Here is a 17507-nt window from a genome sequence, read left to right as displayed (position 1 = left end):
GCAGCCTTGGATAAACTGCAGGCAGAGAGGGTCACCCCAGGGCGAGGAAGCCCTCCTACCCTCCAGGAGGCTTTTGGGTACACCTTCACATCTTTATGGACTGGAATATATATCTTTTTTTAAACTGTAGCACTGACTTTATGTCCTCTGCAGCAGCACTAGAATGTTCATGGTGCAGCAGGAGAATTAAAAGACACGAGCAGAACAACACCAGGAACATTAAAAAAGAAATCAGATCAGCGGCAGGTCTAAAGGAGATATAATGAGAGGATGTGTAACTAACATTCATTTTAATGTTTAGAATTTGCATGACTGGCACGCCCAAAGCTGTCATTATGTTTGTATGCATGTATGTAGTCTATGCTTGTTTGTCTCTAGTTTGTTGCAGATTTTAATGCATTTTAAAGACCCGTGGCAATCAGATGGCATCAGTGCCATCAGTGCTGCTTGTCCCTATACAAAAAAAGGGGGAAAAATCAAAGCTGCACTTTATTGCTGGAAAAATAGGTCTCAGTGCCTTAGCTAAGGTAAACACAATGTCTAGTAAAAACATAACAGTTGCTGACATACTTGTTTTGTTTAGATCTGACTACTGCAACTCCCTCTTTATGGCACTGAGGAAAAGTGGCTCTCGATCTCACCTCAAATAGAATTCAGCAGCTCAGCTTCTTACTGGGTTTTCAAACACCCAAATCGTGGCTTCCTTCCACTGGATCTCTGTTTGTTTTAGAATTTTTTTGCACAAAATTTCACTGATCACTTCTAAAGCAGAAATCCTGAATCTCAAGTGGGGCTTCTCTGGGGCTTAAATCTAAAGGTGACCCTGCTTCTGCCCCAGCTATGGGAAAATCTGCTGTTGGAGATAAGGCTTTCATATTAACTTCACTTATTAAAACACGTTTTTTATAGATGCGCTTTTTCTGTTGCTCTCTTTTTTGTTTGTTTGTTTGTTCTGATTGATTTTAATGTTTCATTTGCATAGAATTATGTCTATTGACATTTTAGCTCTTGAGTTTAACCTTGGCTTTTTGTTTCAATTAACCTTTTGAGTAGATGATTTTTTTTTTCTTTTTTCTTTTCAGTTCACTTTAGTTTCTGTTAATTTCCAGAGTGATTATGCGCATTTCATGTTAGTTTTTATTATTAAATTAGTCCAATTTCAGTGTAATTTTGAGCATTTTTATGACTATAATGTGGAAGAAGTCCGATTCAGATATAGATGAGATGCTTTTAATGTCATATAAACATTCCAGTCTCACTAAAGAAATACACCAAAGCCTCCTGATGCTTGACAGATTTGGCTACACTGATAAAGACTAAAGCATGTACAATTTTTATATTATCTAGTTTTGTAAGCATTTAATATAATTTCAGTTTGTTGTTGTCGAGTTGCAACGTCTGTTTGTTGTTGTTTTTTTATTTCGGTATCTAAAATGTTTTTGTTTGTTTTATTTTTGTTTTGTTTTGTTTTTTTCCTTCTAGTTTTTACTTTAGTTTTATTTAACCTTGGATAGGAGCTGGTATGGCCGTCAAGTTCACGAATAGATGTACGCTGCCACACTGCCATCTACTGGTGGGGAGGCAAAGTGCACGTCGGTGTCTTTCCCGGTGTTGGTGTTGGCTTAGCTGTGGAGACTGCTGTTGTTTCAGGTTTGTTGACAGGAAATCGAGTGTAAATGTGTGGCTGGACAGTCCGTTAAAGCTGCTTTTAGTTGTCTCCTTATGTGACGGCTGCAGCTTATTTCAAACAAATGTCTCAGCCGTCCTTTCATTTCCAGTCAAGGCATAGCTAGCAAACTGCTAATTTAGCCAAGCTAGCTAGTAATGTCAGTTAAGGAAGTGAAGGAAATGATAACTTTAGTCAACACTCCAGCTAACGACTTCGCTTTAAACGAAAGGATATTTACTGACAAAGACTGATATTACCATGTAAGCTGATGATTTAATTGTTTGCACTGAGTAATGTTGTGTTTGCTGAAGCTAACTTGCTTGTCGTGTTAGTTAATGGGGGCTATTTTAGTGTCCAGACTGGAGTAACCATAAACTATATATTTACCGTTTAAGCTGTGCGCGGTTTCCAGTCCATTTAGATATGAAAAGGAGAAAAGCAAAACATTAGGGAGCCGCAGACGTGACTTTTTCAGAAGTATTTATCTACACGCATTCAATTATGGGTAGTTTCAATGTGCTTTATTTGTGAGATGATCCTATTTGAAATTTGCTCTAAGTTGTAACGAGATGCCACGCAACCTTTGCTCTGACGTTCCTGTTTCGGTAGATTTTTAGCAACAGCAGTGGCGAAAGTCTGCATATATTTACGGATTTTTATTGTCATTGCAACACATACTCACATGAGGTGAAATGATTTTTTTCGCTGAGGTCCTGGTTAAAGCCAACAAGAATGAGAGAAAAGAAACAGAAGCAAGCACCCTAAAACAATTTGACAGTGTTCTTTAGTATAAATAAAAACAAAAAGTGTATAGTTCAAAGACACAAGTGGTGTTACCTTTGGCTGGGACCACTAGAGTTCAGCAGTCTTACTGACTCTGCTGGTGTAGATGTCTGTAGTAGTGGTGGTGGCGGCAAGGCAGCATCCAACCATCCTCTGTGCAGCTTCCACCACCTCAGCAGAGTTGCCTTCTCTCCCACAGAGCAGCTGCCGTGCCCCACAGGACATGACAGTCTCCACCACGTGTGTAGCTCAGGACTGAACTCCCAAGTCATATATTTTATGTTTATTTTTTAAATATATATTTAAAAAATCTAAATATGTTTAGATTTTTGGTAGAACAAACAAGACCTTTGAGATTGATTGGCGGAAAATTCCTTTAAAATTTTGAGTTGTGAGGATTTCCTGCTCTTTGTAATCTCATAGTAAATGTGGTTTATTGGTAGTTTGAACTGCTGCACAGTCAAAACTATTTGTAGGGTGTCCATATTGTGGAGTCTAATTGAATGTTTTGGAGTAAAAACAATGGTATCCTATAATATGGAGTTCAAGTGCAGAAAATGGAAATTGCACTTTGTGGTGGCTTTGTAAATGGACAATTTCCAACATTTGTGGTTGATCGGACTGGTAAGTAAAAGCAAAGAGTCTGTTGCTTTATTCAACAGAAATCTATGCATTTTCTTTTCATCTTCAGTGTGCTTAAAAATATTACAATGCTGATCATTTTTCCGTGGCTAAAGTGTCTTTTAGTGAGTTCCAGGAACTACTTTGTAGGTCAAACTCTGACAGTTGTGGCCTATTGGACTGACATGAATGATAACTTCCTGATGTGTTCATCTCCTCTCTCACAGCGACCTTCAATGCTGTAGATTTCAGGATGGACTCCAGTGGGAAGCCCTCAACGGCACAGATTGTGGTTTTAGCCACAAGCTCGGCTCTGACCGCATTCTTCTATTCCATTTACAGAAGCAGAGCTACAATAGTTGCCAGATTAAAGGTCAGACATATTTCTGCATTTCTCTGTTTATCATATGCAGGGTGAAAATTCCTTACATTTTTAGTATATATTTATTTTTATTCTACAGGAAGCAAAGAAAGTCTCCCATGACCAAGATTTGAAAACCATCCTGTCTGAAACTCCTGGAAGATGTATCCCATATGCCGTCATAGAAGGTTTGCTGAGCCGTGCGGAAAACCTAAATAAAGTAACTTTTATTTTTATTGGGAGTCCTGAAAAATAATTGACACTTATTTATTGCACACTGCAGGTGTGGTGAGATCTGTGAAGGAAACACTAAACAGCCAGTTTGTCGATAACTGCAAAGGTGTCATTGAGAGGCTGACGCTGAAGGAGGAGAAGATGGTGTGGAACCGCACCACTCACATATGGTAAGAGGCTAAATAAATGTGTTTTTTTTACAGACAGTCTGAATGTTTTGTTATTCAGCTGAAATAAATAACATTTTCTGTTTTCCACACCAAACATCTGTTTTTTAATTTAAAAAACGGAACTATTTATGCTAAGTGATTTTTGGTTTAATGATGGCATGCAGTTATCAAATTCATTCATAAACGTAGACGGAGAACAGGATTACATGCTGACGTTTCGCCGTTGGGAAAAACAGTTGTGTCAGTGTTGTAGTTAGAGGGAGAGCAGATGGTAACGCTGACGCAGACAGCAGCCTGCTAAACAACTCAAGAGCCAAATACTCTGGTAACTAAATTGAGCTTATTTTATGCTGAAGTCACCTTCTTCTCTAATAACTTTTTTTCACAGGCATGACCAAATATTCAGGGAAAAGAAAAACTGCTGCCAACTGTTTAGTGAGCCCCAGCATCCATTTTCTGCTACTTAACTGAGTCGAATGGGTGGCAGTCTAAGCAGAGATGCCCTTTCAAGGCTATCTGAGAGACATAATCTCTCAACCATGTCCTGGTCTGCCTTTCGGTCTCCTCGCAGTTGGACTTGCCTGAAATGTCTCACTTAGAAAGCGTCCTAGTCAGATGCCCAAACCACCTCAAACTGGCTCTTTTCATTGAGGATGAGTTGCAGCTCTACTCTTTTCCCCTGTCTCTAAGAGAGTCAGAGCGGAGAAAGCTTTTCTCCTTCTTATTCTTATTCTCACGATCTTCTTATTCTTTCAGTCTCTACCCACATGTCATGGTCACAGGTGAGGGCAGGAGTGTTGATCGACTAGTAAAATCCAGTTTTGCCTTCACACTCAGATATCTCTTGTCCAAAGCATACCGGACTCTGTGCAAGGGATAAAAGTGCAGTGCATTAAAACAAGTGTTGGGCGTGCATGCTTTTCAGCCGAAGTAATTGAGTATTTTCAGTAACTGTGGAAAAAAATACCAGCTTGAATCTCCCAAAATTGCCTCAAGTTCATTAGGTCATTGCATATTACAAAGGCGGTGTGCAAAGAACGCATGAGGTCCTCAGATTTTGTAGCAGTGACTGACAGGCTGAGGCAAAAGCAATGACTGTCCATTACTGACCTATATCCTTCTTATTAAATCTACCCTACACGTCGGAAAAAACAAGACAGAGAAAAATGACTTAAAAAGTCATTCGCACTTGAAACTCTTAAATATCTTTTTAAATGATTCTTTTAAAAGCTTTGAAAAATGTTTATATGGCAGTTTTACATAATTTGATTATAAGAAAATTGCCGAATAATCTGAGATTATTATTGTCATGCAAAGAAACTATTTAAAATACACTGGAGCTTAAATAAAGAGCTAATAATCAAAAAAAAAAGAAAAAAAGCCCAAAATATGGTTGTTTGTCTTTATAAGCTGAGCTTTGGACTGTTGCTGTTTTCTGATGCATGGATAGTGATTATAAATTAATGTAATGTTTCCACACAGGAACAGCACAGAGAAAATCATCCATCAGCGCATTAACACAGTTCCCTTTGCCCTCGGGTCACATGATGACGATATCGCTTCCACAGTCCGAGTTATACGCCCGTTAGATGCAGCGGAGTTGGATCTGGAGACCACCTACGAGAACTTCCACCCCACAGTCCAATCCTTGTCCAGTGTTATTGGTCACTTCATCAGCGGGGAGCGACCAAAAGGCATCCACGAAACCGAGGAGATGCTGCGTGTGGGTGACAGCATCACAGGAGTCGGAGAGCTGGTCCTGGATAACAACCTGATTAAGCTCCAACCACCCAAACAGGGCTTCTGTTATTTCCTCACTCGGCTGGACTACGAGTCTCTCCTGCGGAAGCAGGGGACCAGCGTTAGACTCTGGAGGATTCTGGCGATTGTGTTCGGCATGGCTGCCTGCTCCACGCTCCTCTACATCCTGTGGAAGCAATACATGCATCGCAGACAGAGCAAGAAGGAGAGAAGCATACTTGAGGAGTTCAAGGAACAACAGAGGAAGCGTTTGCGTGAACTTAACATAGAGGAAAGCAGCATATCCCCCACCAGCTGCACTGTCTGCCTGAGCCAGGATCGCTCCTGCGTGTTTCTAGAGTGTGGTCATGTGTGTACCTGCAGCCAGTGCTACGAGGCCCTGCCAGAGCCAAAGAAATGCCCCATTTGCAGGGCATCTATAGACAGGGTGGTGCCTCTTTACAACAGCTAAAGTGCTAGAGTCCTCTCAGCCTGTTGCAGCCATTGTATACCTTGAAGATTATCTTTCAAAAACTGCCTTTTCAGGCTTAAAACAGGCACTTGTTTCTGCTTTTCCTGCGGCAAATCTCTGTGCTGAATAATAGTGCATTTACAGCTCCAATCAAATGTTCAAATCAGAATTGAAAACTGGAAATTCATCTTGATTGAGAAAATGGATTTTCCTCCTGTCATGTTCAGAGTGAAAATGAGGTCTTTGTGTGCTCACACTCTCACAGATCTTGGCCCTGCTTCCTGATAATCTAAGTCTCTGAAAGCATTTTCTGAGGCGGATAAAAATGGGGTTTATCAGTTAAAAAGCTTGAATGTTGTAGAAACATTTGTGATTGTTCAGTGAGAAAACACAGCTTCAAGTGCAGTTGTCAACGGCTTTCTCTGCTTGTTGCCAAATTACACCAACACCCTTAGGAAATTAGTTAAGATTAAGTCACAGCACTTCTATAAATATATGCATTTTAGCACTTATTATCAACATCTTCCTGTCATTCGTGCAAGTACGTGACACTCAACAAAACAAAAAAGTGTTTTATTAGTCAGAAAAGTCAAATTAAAAGTGTCAATCGCCGGTTACGGTTTGATTCTGTTTCATGTTATTACATTAATTTGCTACAAAGAGAAAATGGGCGTCGTACAAAATATAGCTGCTTTTCATCTGTGTCTCTGAAAGATCATCACAGGGCTTAGAAATTAGCATAAGCAATAAAAGCTGCAGTTAAAACCCCTCCCAGGCCCTTCTGCAGCCTTTCACAGCCAGAGCAGAAGGCACACTTCAATGTTTGAGTATCTCTAAGAATGTCTGTAAGTTATTTTGCATTTGGGAAACTTTTTTTGTTATTGATGTGGATAATCCAATAAGTTTAGCCTTGAGGTGCTTTTGGGAAACGGGCTCATTTTGCTTATCTTAATTTGTTTTGTTTTCCTGCTAGCATTTTTTAAGGGAATGTGTTGTGGTCATTTCTAGCTCTGTGTTTATTCTTTGGCTCTATTAAAGTAGCTTTACATAATTCAATGGTCGAAATTATTTATCTCATACTGGACCTTGGTGCAGCTGCTCAGTTTCTTCACTGTCGGAAACAAGCTGATTTAGCTCCTCCACATTTAAAGCTGTCGTCTTTTATAAAGATACTTTTTGTCATTAGCATCTAAAGGTTTAAAGAAAACTTTGACCACCCAGAGGGCAGTGTTTTAATAGTGGATGCTGCTGTTTAACTTTTCTTTCCCACCAATTCCTAATCCCAATTGCCTGTATAACTAGGAAAGTTTCACTTATCTGTTCCAAACAAAACAAACATGTTGTGGACATAAAGTCAAAGCTTCTGTGAATTCTGTTGATAGTTTTAGTTCATGTATAAGGTTTTTACAGTGTCTTTTAGCCATCTTGCTTACAATTGGCTTGTAAGCGAGATTTTTTGGCTATTAAAATATTAAATTACATCACGGTGTAATTTTGGGCAGCACGGTGGTTAGCACTGTTGCCTCACAGCAAGAAGGTCTGGTTCTCTCTGGGTACTCCGGCTTCCTCCCACAGTCCAAAGGCATGCAGTTAGTGGGTAAAGGTTAATTGGAAACTAAATTGCCCATAGGTGTGAACGTGAGTGCGACTGGTTGTCTTTGTGTGTGTGTTAGCCCTGCAACCTCTCCAGAGTGTACCCTTCCTGGGATAGGCTTATCTAATATTAAAATCAGTAAAACTTTATGTATTTCCCCTTGTTTTTATGGGTGCCTGGTAGAAGATAATATAGTACTACTGCCAGAAGGTGGTGATAAGGCACCTACAAGCTGTTTGCAGAGACTTCATTACTGCTGCCTGTTGTTTTTCAGCCTATGAATTTCTGAAACTTCTCCTTCTCCCACAGAAACTGCACTAGATTGAGTGAGACCATATGCTGAACATGGGGGCGCTGCTCTGCATGGGCACAAGTAGTTATTGATAGTGTGTTGGAGGTGCCGCTCTGATTGGTTGTTTTCATTCAGGCATGGTTGATCCTTGCAAATGGTATTCAAGAGGTGTCATATGAGGTGATCTCTGTTGTATTCATACTATTGGAACATAGCAACGGTTTGAGCAAATATGACAAAAAGTAGTATTTATAAATCCAGCATACTGAACCTTTAAACAAACTATGCCTGTGACTCGAAGCGTGTGAGGATATAGTGATAGTAGATGTTACTGTGCAAACTTGAGAAACATGCAAGTCTAAAGACAAGTACAGCTATTAAAACGTTTTCTTGCAGAAACTAAAAATAAACTAGGTCCAGTGCAAACGGCGCCAGATAAAGTGTGGTACAACTTCACACTGTCATTCGAGAGCAGTTTGGGGTAGGGGGGTACTATTCGAAGAAGGGTCGCACAGTTTCCAGTGACAATGAAATATTTTTCTTTGAAAAGCTTTTTTGGACTCCATAGAGAGACAGGAGTAGAAAAAACAGTTTGAGGCTGAGCATTAAGAGCAGTTGGCTGAGCTTTTAGCTCGCTGGGATCTGTCGCACATGCATTGATCTCATGTTTAATACCAGCACCCATTGGTGTAACAGCACATTTATGACAGTAGATGAGGAAAAGCATAGCAGGACACTTTTAAAGTCGTATTGTTTTAGCACTGGTAAGGTCTGGCAGTTCATTCCAGGTTGTGATCTGTGCGGAGGAGGCAGACCAAAGGCTGTAATTCACACCGCAGAGAGGAAGGTGGGTGACGGGGGGGATAATTGTACAACTTTCTGTCCTTGTTCTGAAGACTGGGATCGAGCTTACCCTGTCGTGTTCTTTCTTTGCTTTCCTCTGGATGACTGCTAATAAAGAGGCGTGCAGCGGGTGCTCGGGCTTTAGTGCATTCAGCCACAGTACAGAGAGTGGCAGCTTGAGAACAGTGCAGGGACAACATGTGAAAACATAATAGCCGCCGACCGCTGGAGCTGAAATCAACTTGCTGACTGTTTGCAGCTGAAACCTCGTTAAATACAAAAGGAGCAAAAGCAAAAGGGTTTTTCACTTTTGTTATTAGTCAGCTGTCTATGGGAGGTGGAGATTTCTGCCAGGAGAGGGAGGTATTGGCCTGTGAGGGAAACCAGTGATTCAGATCTTGGAATTAAAGAGCATGAATAGGCATAAAAATGTGACTGCTAAAGCTGAATTATAGTTATTTTCTGAATAGTGCAAATCCAGCTGCAGTTTGTAGGATTCTGTTTGCCTCCTTATACCAGATGAATCGTGCCTTTATTCATTTGGCTGTTTCATTTTAGAGCTCCAAAAGGTTTCATCTTGAGGCCAGGTAAAGGTATGAAACTATCATTTCGCTGACAAATGCATGACTTTATTCAATTTTAGTCAGTGAAACTGAAAATCAAAATGTTAGATCAGAAGTCGGAGAAAATGCTTGTGCACGGTTCAATTTCAGACCAGCAGGGATTCATATGTGCCTCCAGAGGAAGCCATCTTACAGCAATTTGAGCACATAAAAATGCCCTTTGTGTTTTCAAATTTATCTGTATTATTCACAGAAAGGGAAAAAATCTAATTTTGTCCTCCCACTTGATGCCATGAAACCTCAAATGTATTATTTAACATTAGATTGGAGCTTTGGCATTATCATTAGATTAGTATTCAGCAGCCAGTCCACAGATATTTATTTTCAAGGATTGAGCCAATGCTGGATGGTCTCTAAAGAAACCTGAGCTAAATGTCAGACATACAGTGTAATTGAGCAGAGAGAGCATTATCCACTCCTTCCTGCTGAATGTACTGATGGCCCCTAAAAGCTCACTTTACCACCCGGCCTGTAACTGGCTTACAAATATTCATGATGCTATTTTTTTTCTTGCAGTGTTACTGTTGACATTTACATGTTTGCAGTGTGTTTCTGCAGGAATGCGATTGTAGGTTTGTCAGTTTTTCTGTCAGTGGACAGCTTTGGTTCACTCCAGATTGGCAGTGCTGTAAGTTTTAGTTTGGACACTCCTGGTGCCCAAAAAGATTTACATGTGGCATTTTTCTATCATGTTACTACGTGGTGAGACTATATTCCACATTTTGACTGATTACAAAAATGAACATCACGGTAAATGTGGTTCATAAGAAATGCTTTGATCTGTGGATGCAGCAGAAGAAGGTAAGAGTATGAGTTTGGTTTTAACAGTAACTGAAATATAAAAAGGGAATAACCAAGTATAGAAAGATTAGTTTTTCTAGTATTAGATATGTCGGACTAGATGCTACCAAGGCTCAAGCCTGCAATGGGAAAATGCTTGAGCACCAGCATTACTGTCAACAGTGATGTTTACATTGTCATGCACTGTGAGGATACTGACCAAGAAAGAAGCCTTCACCTCCACGTTTATACTTCACCTTCTCACTCACTTCCTCTAAACATGCCTTTCCCCTCTCTTTTGTCCTAACCGATATCCTCACTGATCCGGGATGGAAATCTTACCGATGAGCCACCTGTTTGATTTGGCAAAGACTTTACACTCTGCTTTTATCCTGGCTTGCAATTTGAACTAAGAGCACACATTGTAACAATCACTTTTATTTGGCTATAAAAACTCCAAATGTAATGTATAGTAAACAAAGTGCTTAAAAATTATTTGGAAATTCAGCAAGAGATAATAATGTTTGATTTAGACCTTCATTAGACTCATTAGACTTTCAGCTCCTGCTGGGTGATATGGCACACTTGACAGATCCTACCAGTGAATAGCAGTTGACCAGTGTGGTGCTTTCTTTCTACATTCACAGTGATCTACAAATGGTAATATAATTTAAAATGTCATATAACATAATGTCATATAATTAAAGTGTATTTACTGAATGTGGGAAAACATGAACAAAATTGTTGAAATGGTATATTTTTCCGCAGAAAGCACAGGGTGATTATCTCTTTGTTTTCAAAAAGCATTTCTTTAAATGGGGAAACATTTGGAGGCGTGTTCTTTTTAGTGACTACTGATGCGGAACAAAGTGTTGCACAGAAATGGCAGGGAAAACACAGCACAAAAATGCAAATAGGATCAATGAAAAAAAGATGACAGAAAATCAAACACAAGGAATGGAAAGACTGAAAGATCAGAGACTGCAGGCTTTTCTCATTTCTTTAATTTGTGCCTCCTCTTCTCCTCCTTCCTCGTGTCTGTGACCAGAAATCAGTCCCAGTATGCCATTTTGAATGATATCTCAATTCCTAAAATGCATCTGGAGGAGAAAGGACTGTCAAGAGAAGCACTGTTGGCGATGTACAGGTGTAGTCTTTAAAAATACTTTTTTTTTTACCTTCACATGATATGAGAGGTATTTTTTTAAAAACCAAGGGGAGAAGGCAATTTGCGCTTTTTAAACACATATTGTTTCATTTCTTAAATGGAAATCTTTACCCATATCACTCATGGGAAGGGTCGCCACTATAAAAATGATGATCTTGCCAAAAATAAATTACTTATTTTTGATGATCCCTAACAAACCATCACAAGATTGGTTCAGATCTCTGGATTCATATATTTCCAAATTCCTTTGGAAAGATAAACCCCCGCGTATTAGCTTAAAAACGCTACAAAGAACCAAGGATAGAGGAGGATTAGATCTGCCTAATTTTCACCAATACTTCTTAGCCAACAGGCTTCAGTTCATCTCAGAATGGTTAAAACATACCTTCTTAGTTGAGCCCTGGCTAGATGTTGAACAGGCACTATACAAGGATCTAGAGATTTCAGACCTACCATTTATTAGCTCAAACATCAAAAGACATGAATGCTTTAAAAGTATCAACATCAGCTTTTCTCTAACAGCATGGTGGGAGTTTCTAAAAATAACGGAGTCTTCATTAATCCCATGCAAACGTACACCTATCTGGAATAACCCTGACATATTACAAAACAATAATATGATCAATTTCCCAGAATGGAGTTGTAAAGGAATTAAATACTTAGAACATATATTAGAGGGAACAGAATTTATTCCATTTGACAGACTAGTTGAACAATATGGGATCAACAAGACAAGGTTTTTAGAATATCAACAAATTAAATCCATAGTAAAAAAGAAATTTAACCTCAGTCAAGTTGAATTACAAACACCACCAAGTGCGGCACATTTTCTTACTCTTAAATCCCCCAAATTATTATCTAAAATATACAGAACACTTTCTAAATTAGATGAATCAATATCCCTTCCTACTGCAAAGTGGGAAGCAGATTTATCAGTCAACCTAGACCAAAACTTCTGGTCTCAGATTTGCTTAAAAACTTTTAAATTAATTAAAAATCCCAGTCTGCAATTAATACAATACAAAATACTTCATAGAGTGCACTATACAGGTCATCGGATGTTCAAGATGGGCTTTACATCTTCCAACAACTGCTCACACTGTCAAGGCAATACACCAGACAATTACATCCACGCTCTTTGGTTCTGTCCACCAGTGCAAAAGTTTTGGCGCGAGATATGTGAAGACTTATCAAAGTGTCTGAAATGTAACATTCCAACTTCCCCCTTAGTGTGTTTGTTGGGCAGCTTAGATAATGTCACTTCAGAAAAGAATATAGCCCATATGATCTTCACTGCCCTATGCATAGCCAAGAAAACAGTCCTCATGAACTGGAAAAATAAAAATAATCTTAATTCTAACCAATATAGAGATTATCTATTAGATTACATTAGTCTTGATACAGCCTCTGCCACCACATTAGATCAATTGCTCTGGGCCCCTTTTATCAGCTCCATCACCTAGTGGGGGTGGGGGGTCATAGTTTGGTCCCGCCTTCACTGTTGTGATTGGTGAGGGGGTAGGGACAGGCTTAGGGCGTCGGGGGGTTCCCCGGAGGCATCTTCCTTGGGGAGCTCAACCCGGGGTAGCGGTCACGTCCGGTTGGGGGCTCTGTTGGCTCTCAGGTGACTGTTTCCTCGCGGCTGCGTGCAGCGGGGCTAGGGGAGGGTCTGTGCTGACGGACGTGGGTTACTGACCTGGCAACCTGGCTGCCCCTGGGTGGGTCCGGGATGGGCGTGAGGTTCTGGGGGCGCTCCGTCTCTGGGCTGGGGCCCGGGCCGGGCCTCGGGGGCTTGGGTCCTGGTTGGTGTGTTGCCGGGGTTGTGGGCGGGTGGGTGCATGGGGGCCCGGCCCTGGAGCAGGGTGCCGCCGGTGCGTCGAGCCGCCTGGGGGGCTCTTCAACTGGTGGGGGGGATGGTCACATCTTGCAGGAGCTTTCTTTTCAGGAACTCTCTGCAGGAGGAGGAGATACAGGAGAGGTGGAGGAAGATCTCAGCCTGGGCGTTTACCGTCTTATGTAGTCTGGAAGATGTGTGGATGGTGGGGTGGGTGCAGTTTTCTCTGTGGTGGGGTTGGGTGGACTGTCCGGGGCTCTGTGGAGCCGGGGGGCGCTACTGCACTGGGCCCCGGTCTGATGGGCCTGGGCCCCCCTTCCCTGGCGGGTCGCGGAGGGTGGGAGTGCCTACTGGGGTCAGCGGGGGAGCTGGCCCCAGGGAGGGGTTACCTGCCCCTCCCTTCCTTCCCTCCCCATCTCCAGCTGCCTCCCTCTTCCCGCTCCTCCACAACCACCCACACATGCAGGGCCTTGGAGTGGGGGTATGTCACCAGGGTGCAGAGGAGGCTACCCCCCCCCCCCCCCCCCCCCCCCCCCCCCGTCCCCTTCTGGCTGCCTCTGCCTCAATTTTATCCCACAACTTAGACATTCACATTATTCACACTCTCATTACACATACATATAGGATCTTGGGGTGGGCACAATCACGGAGTCCAAATCACCATCAGGGTGTACGCCTCACCCCTGACGTCGTTGCCCACCTCTCAATTTTAAATACACTTAGTCATTGAGGGCTAGCAGGAGGGACTATGCGCTTACCTGCTGCTCCTTGGCAGGTAGCTCCATGCCCTCCTGGGTTTTAATTGCACCTTAGAACACATATGCATCAACACTACAATGAGCGGGTGGAGGGAGGTTTGGAGTCTTCTCCCACCCCCATTCTCTGCGGCCTGCTGGAGCGGGAGGGCTAGTAGGAGGAGTTGGCCGTCCGACTGCGGTCTGGGGTGTGGGGCCTCCCTGCTGCTGCGGAGTCGGGGTGCTCTGCCTCTCCCCACCGCAGGGAAAAGGGTAACACCACCTGGGTCTGGGTGCAATTCCCCCCTCCAGGGGCAAGGGTACCTAGACCCGGTTTGTAGAGTACGCTTGGGGAGTGTGATTGTGTGTATAGCGTCTCTTTATGTCTGTCTCCACGTTGGTTGAGTGTGGAGTGAGTGCATATGAGAGCATGAGGGTGGGAATGGATGTTTGTGTCTGTGTGTGCCTGTATGTCTGTGTCTATATGTCAGGTTGGGTATCAGACGCCACCTCTCTGGGGACACCTCAGGCCCTCCAAGGTTTGGAGGCCTATCTCCACCCACCACCACTTCCCCTGCCGGTGGCGGACTCCCTCAGGTGTCGGTGTGTTGGTGGTTCTTTGTGTCTGGGGGTGGGCGTCCGGGTACACACCGGCTCACTCCTTGGCGGCCGCTTGTCGGGGCCTGGGGCCTGGGGCTCGCTTGGGCCCCTTTGGAGGTGGGGTGCCCCCGGCCTCTCGGCCTGGGGCTCGGTCACTCAGGCACAGCTGGGGGCCGGCGGAGCTCACGGGCGCGTCACTGCAACTCCCCCTGACTTCTGCTCCGCGGCTGCTGGGCGAGCCCTCATCTGGGACTCTCCTCAGCTCTTACTGGAACAGTGGCGCGGCTGCCCCTTTGTTGGTCTTCCATGGTCTCTTGTGTTCTGGGGGCCTCTGGATGTCTGGAGTTTTGATCTCCTCCATACCTGCTTCACACCCTGGAGGACGGGGCTGTGGCCCCCCCACACTCCCTAGCAGATCATTACATGGAGAAACCTTTGGAATGCAAGCATGCTGATCCACACAGGTATGCACACATGGGTATTCACAGACGCGGACTAAAGCTTTCTTGGCTGCTGCCTCAAAGCACACTGTGCGCTGTCTATCTTGCGTGCTGCACAATATCGTTTATTATTTAGTAAATATTGATATCTATGACTAGCTAGTTTATTGTGATGGTGCTTTGTTTTCTCTATTATTATGTTGCTCTTTGTTGTTTGCTGTCTCCTCTGTTTGTTTTTTTTGTTTGTTTGTTTTTTTTTTTCTCCATACAGGTGACCCAGGAGTTCTTTTTTTTTTCTCTCTCTCTTCCCCCCCCTTCTCACCGTCTCTTCTCCCCTTTGGTTTTCTTTCTTTCTCTCCCCCTCTTTCTCTCATTCATTCCCCCTGTCCTATTTATTAAAAAAAAAAAAAAAAAAAAAAAAAAATGACAAAGGATGAACTGAAGCTCTGCCATCACGTAATGTCGCATACTGCTGTTTCTGATGTCATTTAGAAAAAAAAAAAAAAAAAAAAAAAAAGACCTTCATTAGACTCATTAGACTTTCAGCTCCTGCTGGGTGATATGGCACACTTGACAGATCCTACCAGTGAATAGCAGTTGACCAGTGTGGTGCTTTCTTTCTACATTCACAGTGATCTACAAATGGTAATATAATTTAAAATGTCATATAACATAATGTCATATAATTAAAGTGTATTTACTGAATGTGGGAAAACATGAACAAAATTGTTGAAATGGTATATTTTTCCGCAGAAAGCACAGGGTGATTATCTCTTTGTTTTCAAAAAGCATTTCTTTAAATGGGGAAACATTTGGAGGCGTGTTCTTTTTAGTGACTACTGATGCGGAACAAAGTGTTGCACAGAAATGGCAGGGAAAACACAGCACAAAAATGCAAATAGGATCAATGAAAAAAAGATGACAGAAAATCAAACACAAGGAATGGAAAGACTGAAAGATCAGAGACTGCAGGCTTTTCTCATTTCTTTAATTTGTGCCTCCTCTTCTCCTCCTTCCTCGTGTCTGTGACCAGAAATCAGTCCCAGTATGCCATTTTGAATGATATCTCAATTCCTAAAATGCATCTGGAGGAGAAAGGACTGTCAAGAGAAGCACTGTTGGCGATGTACAGGTGTAGTCTTTAAAAATACTTTTTTTTTTACCTTCACATGATATGAGAGGTATTTTTTTAAAAACCAAGGGGAGAAGGCAATTTGCGCTTTTTAAACACATATTGTTTCATTTCTTAAAGACAATCAAATTATGGGTCCTACACTGTTTATCTATGTGATTTTAAAAACCTACTGCCTCGACTCATCTCCTTTATCACATCTTCTTCTGTTTGCATCTGTAGAGCAAAGGAACTACAAAAAGAGGAGAGAAACTGAGGATGTGCATTCAGATGGGGTACCGAGGACTACATGGAGTAATATATGACAATAATGTACAGGTGAACTTCATCTAACATCTCTAAACACATGAGGAATTAACCTTCAAAATAAAACAGGAAGTAAGCTCAGAGGAGCCTCAAAATCACAAACGGTCTGTGGAGCACAGAAGATTTAAAAACAGAAATAACTGAAACCAAAGATCACTGCTGGGATGAACATCTGAGCTAAACATCTTAAATGCTGCTCTCGCTTTAATAGATGTCCCACTCTGTAACTCTTTAATGTTGTCATTTCACAAGGAAACTCTTACTGCTAAAGACTGCTGTTCAGTGTGACTTAAAGACAAAAACTTCTGTTATTTCTCTGAACTTTTCAGTTTTAAATCGTCGCTACGAGACTTTTTTTTAACCACACAGACTTTATTTTTAAATGTAGCTTAAAAAAAACAAGCAATGATACCAAAAGATCACATCTGTAAGAACATTATTGTTCACCTAATAGTGGTACATTAACAAACAACCCTTTTCTTTTTTGCTGCAAACATGAAAGCAGCAGCGCTGGTTCAACACCATGGAAACCCATCAGTCGAGTCGTGCAGTGCTTTTAGCATCAGGGGCAGTCGCCGTTCTGACAGTGAGGGAACCATCAAAGACATTCCTTCTATTATTTCCCGCTTAAGAGTTTTGAATGTCAATGCGGCATGAGGACTGTGCAAGAAGCGCACCGTGAGGGCTTCACACAGGCTTATTGATGGAAGTGAAATGATTGCTGCACTCTGAGGTGGGAGGCTACAGCGGGCAGTGGTTTACACATTCCCCTAACTAACCAAAGCTCTCTGGTTTGATCCTTTGAGAAGTCACAAACGCCTTGTGTCAGGAAGGGCATCCAGTGTAAGCATCTGCCTAATCAAATATGTGGAGCTGCCTGCTGGTGTGGCCTCATGTGAAGAAGGGAGCAGCCAAGAGTAGATTTTATAAATGAAATTTGCCATTTAAAAGATCGCGTTTTCCTGCTCAGGCGCCAGCTGGCCCTGATTCAAATAACATGTCTGATATGTTTTTCTCAGACTGTATAAATAATCAGACAAATTACACCCTAGACTTCTGAGTATCACATTTGTACTTCATAAAACTTATCTTATTCTTTATAATAAGTGGA

At 42.0% G+C, this 17507-nt stretch overlaps 1 protein-coding gene across 1 annotated transcript; it reads left to right on the top strand.

Annotated features, from left to right (window-relative positions):
* Positions 1-1541: 1541 nt before the first annotated feature.
* mul1 (mitochondrial E3 ubiquitin protein ligase 1) lies at positions 1542-7101 on the top strand. The gene is made up of 5 exons (XM_082517694.1): positions 1542-1650; positions 3301-3446; positions 3535-3622; positions 3718-3838; positions 5321-7101. The coding sequence occupies exons 2-5, from the start codon at positions 3327-3329 to the stop codon at positions 6048-6050; spliced, it is 1059 nt and encodes a 352-aa protein (XP_082373820.1). The 5' UTR covers positions 1542-1650; positions 3301-3326; the 3' UTR covers positions 6051-7101.
* Positions 7102-17507: the final 10406 nt, after the last annotated feature.

The sequence above is a fragment of the Aulonocara stuartgranti genome (genome assembly GCF_965226115.1).
Source record: "Aulonocara stuartgranti genome assembly, chromosome: 20".
Lineage (NCBI taxonomy): Eukaryota > Metazoa > Chordata > Actinopteri > Cichliformes > Cichlidae > Aulonocara > Aulonocara stuartgranti.
This window is presented reverse-complemented; position numbering and strand designations above follow the sequence as displayed.

Bases quoted from the DNA above. Each gene is read 5' to 3' on its own strand.
- mul1 (XM_082517694.1), top strand. From the start codon at position 3,327: ATGGACTCCAGTGGGAAGCCCTCAACGGCACAGATTGTGGTTTTAGCC. The intron at 3,447-3,534 runs GTCAGACATATT...TTTATTCTACAG, and splicing joins CAATAGTTGCCAGATTAAAG to GAAGCAAAGAAAGTCTCCCA. The intron at 3,623-3,717 runs GTTTGCTGAGCC...TGCACACTGCAG, and splicing joins CCCATATGCCGTCATAGAAG to GTGTGGTGAGATCTGTGAAG.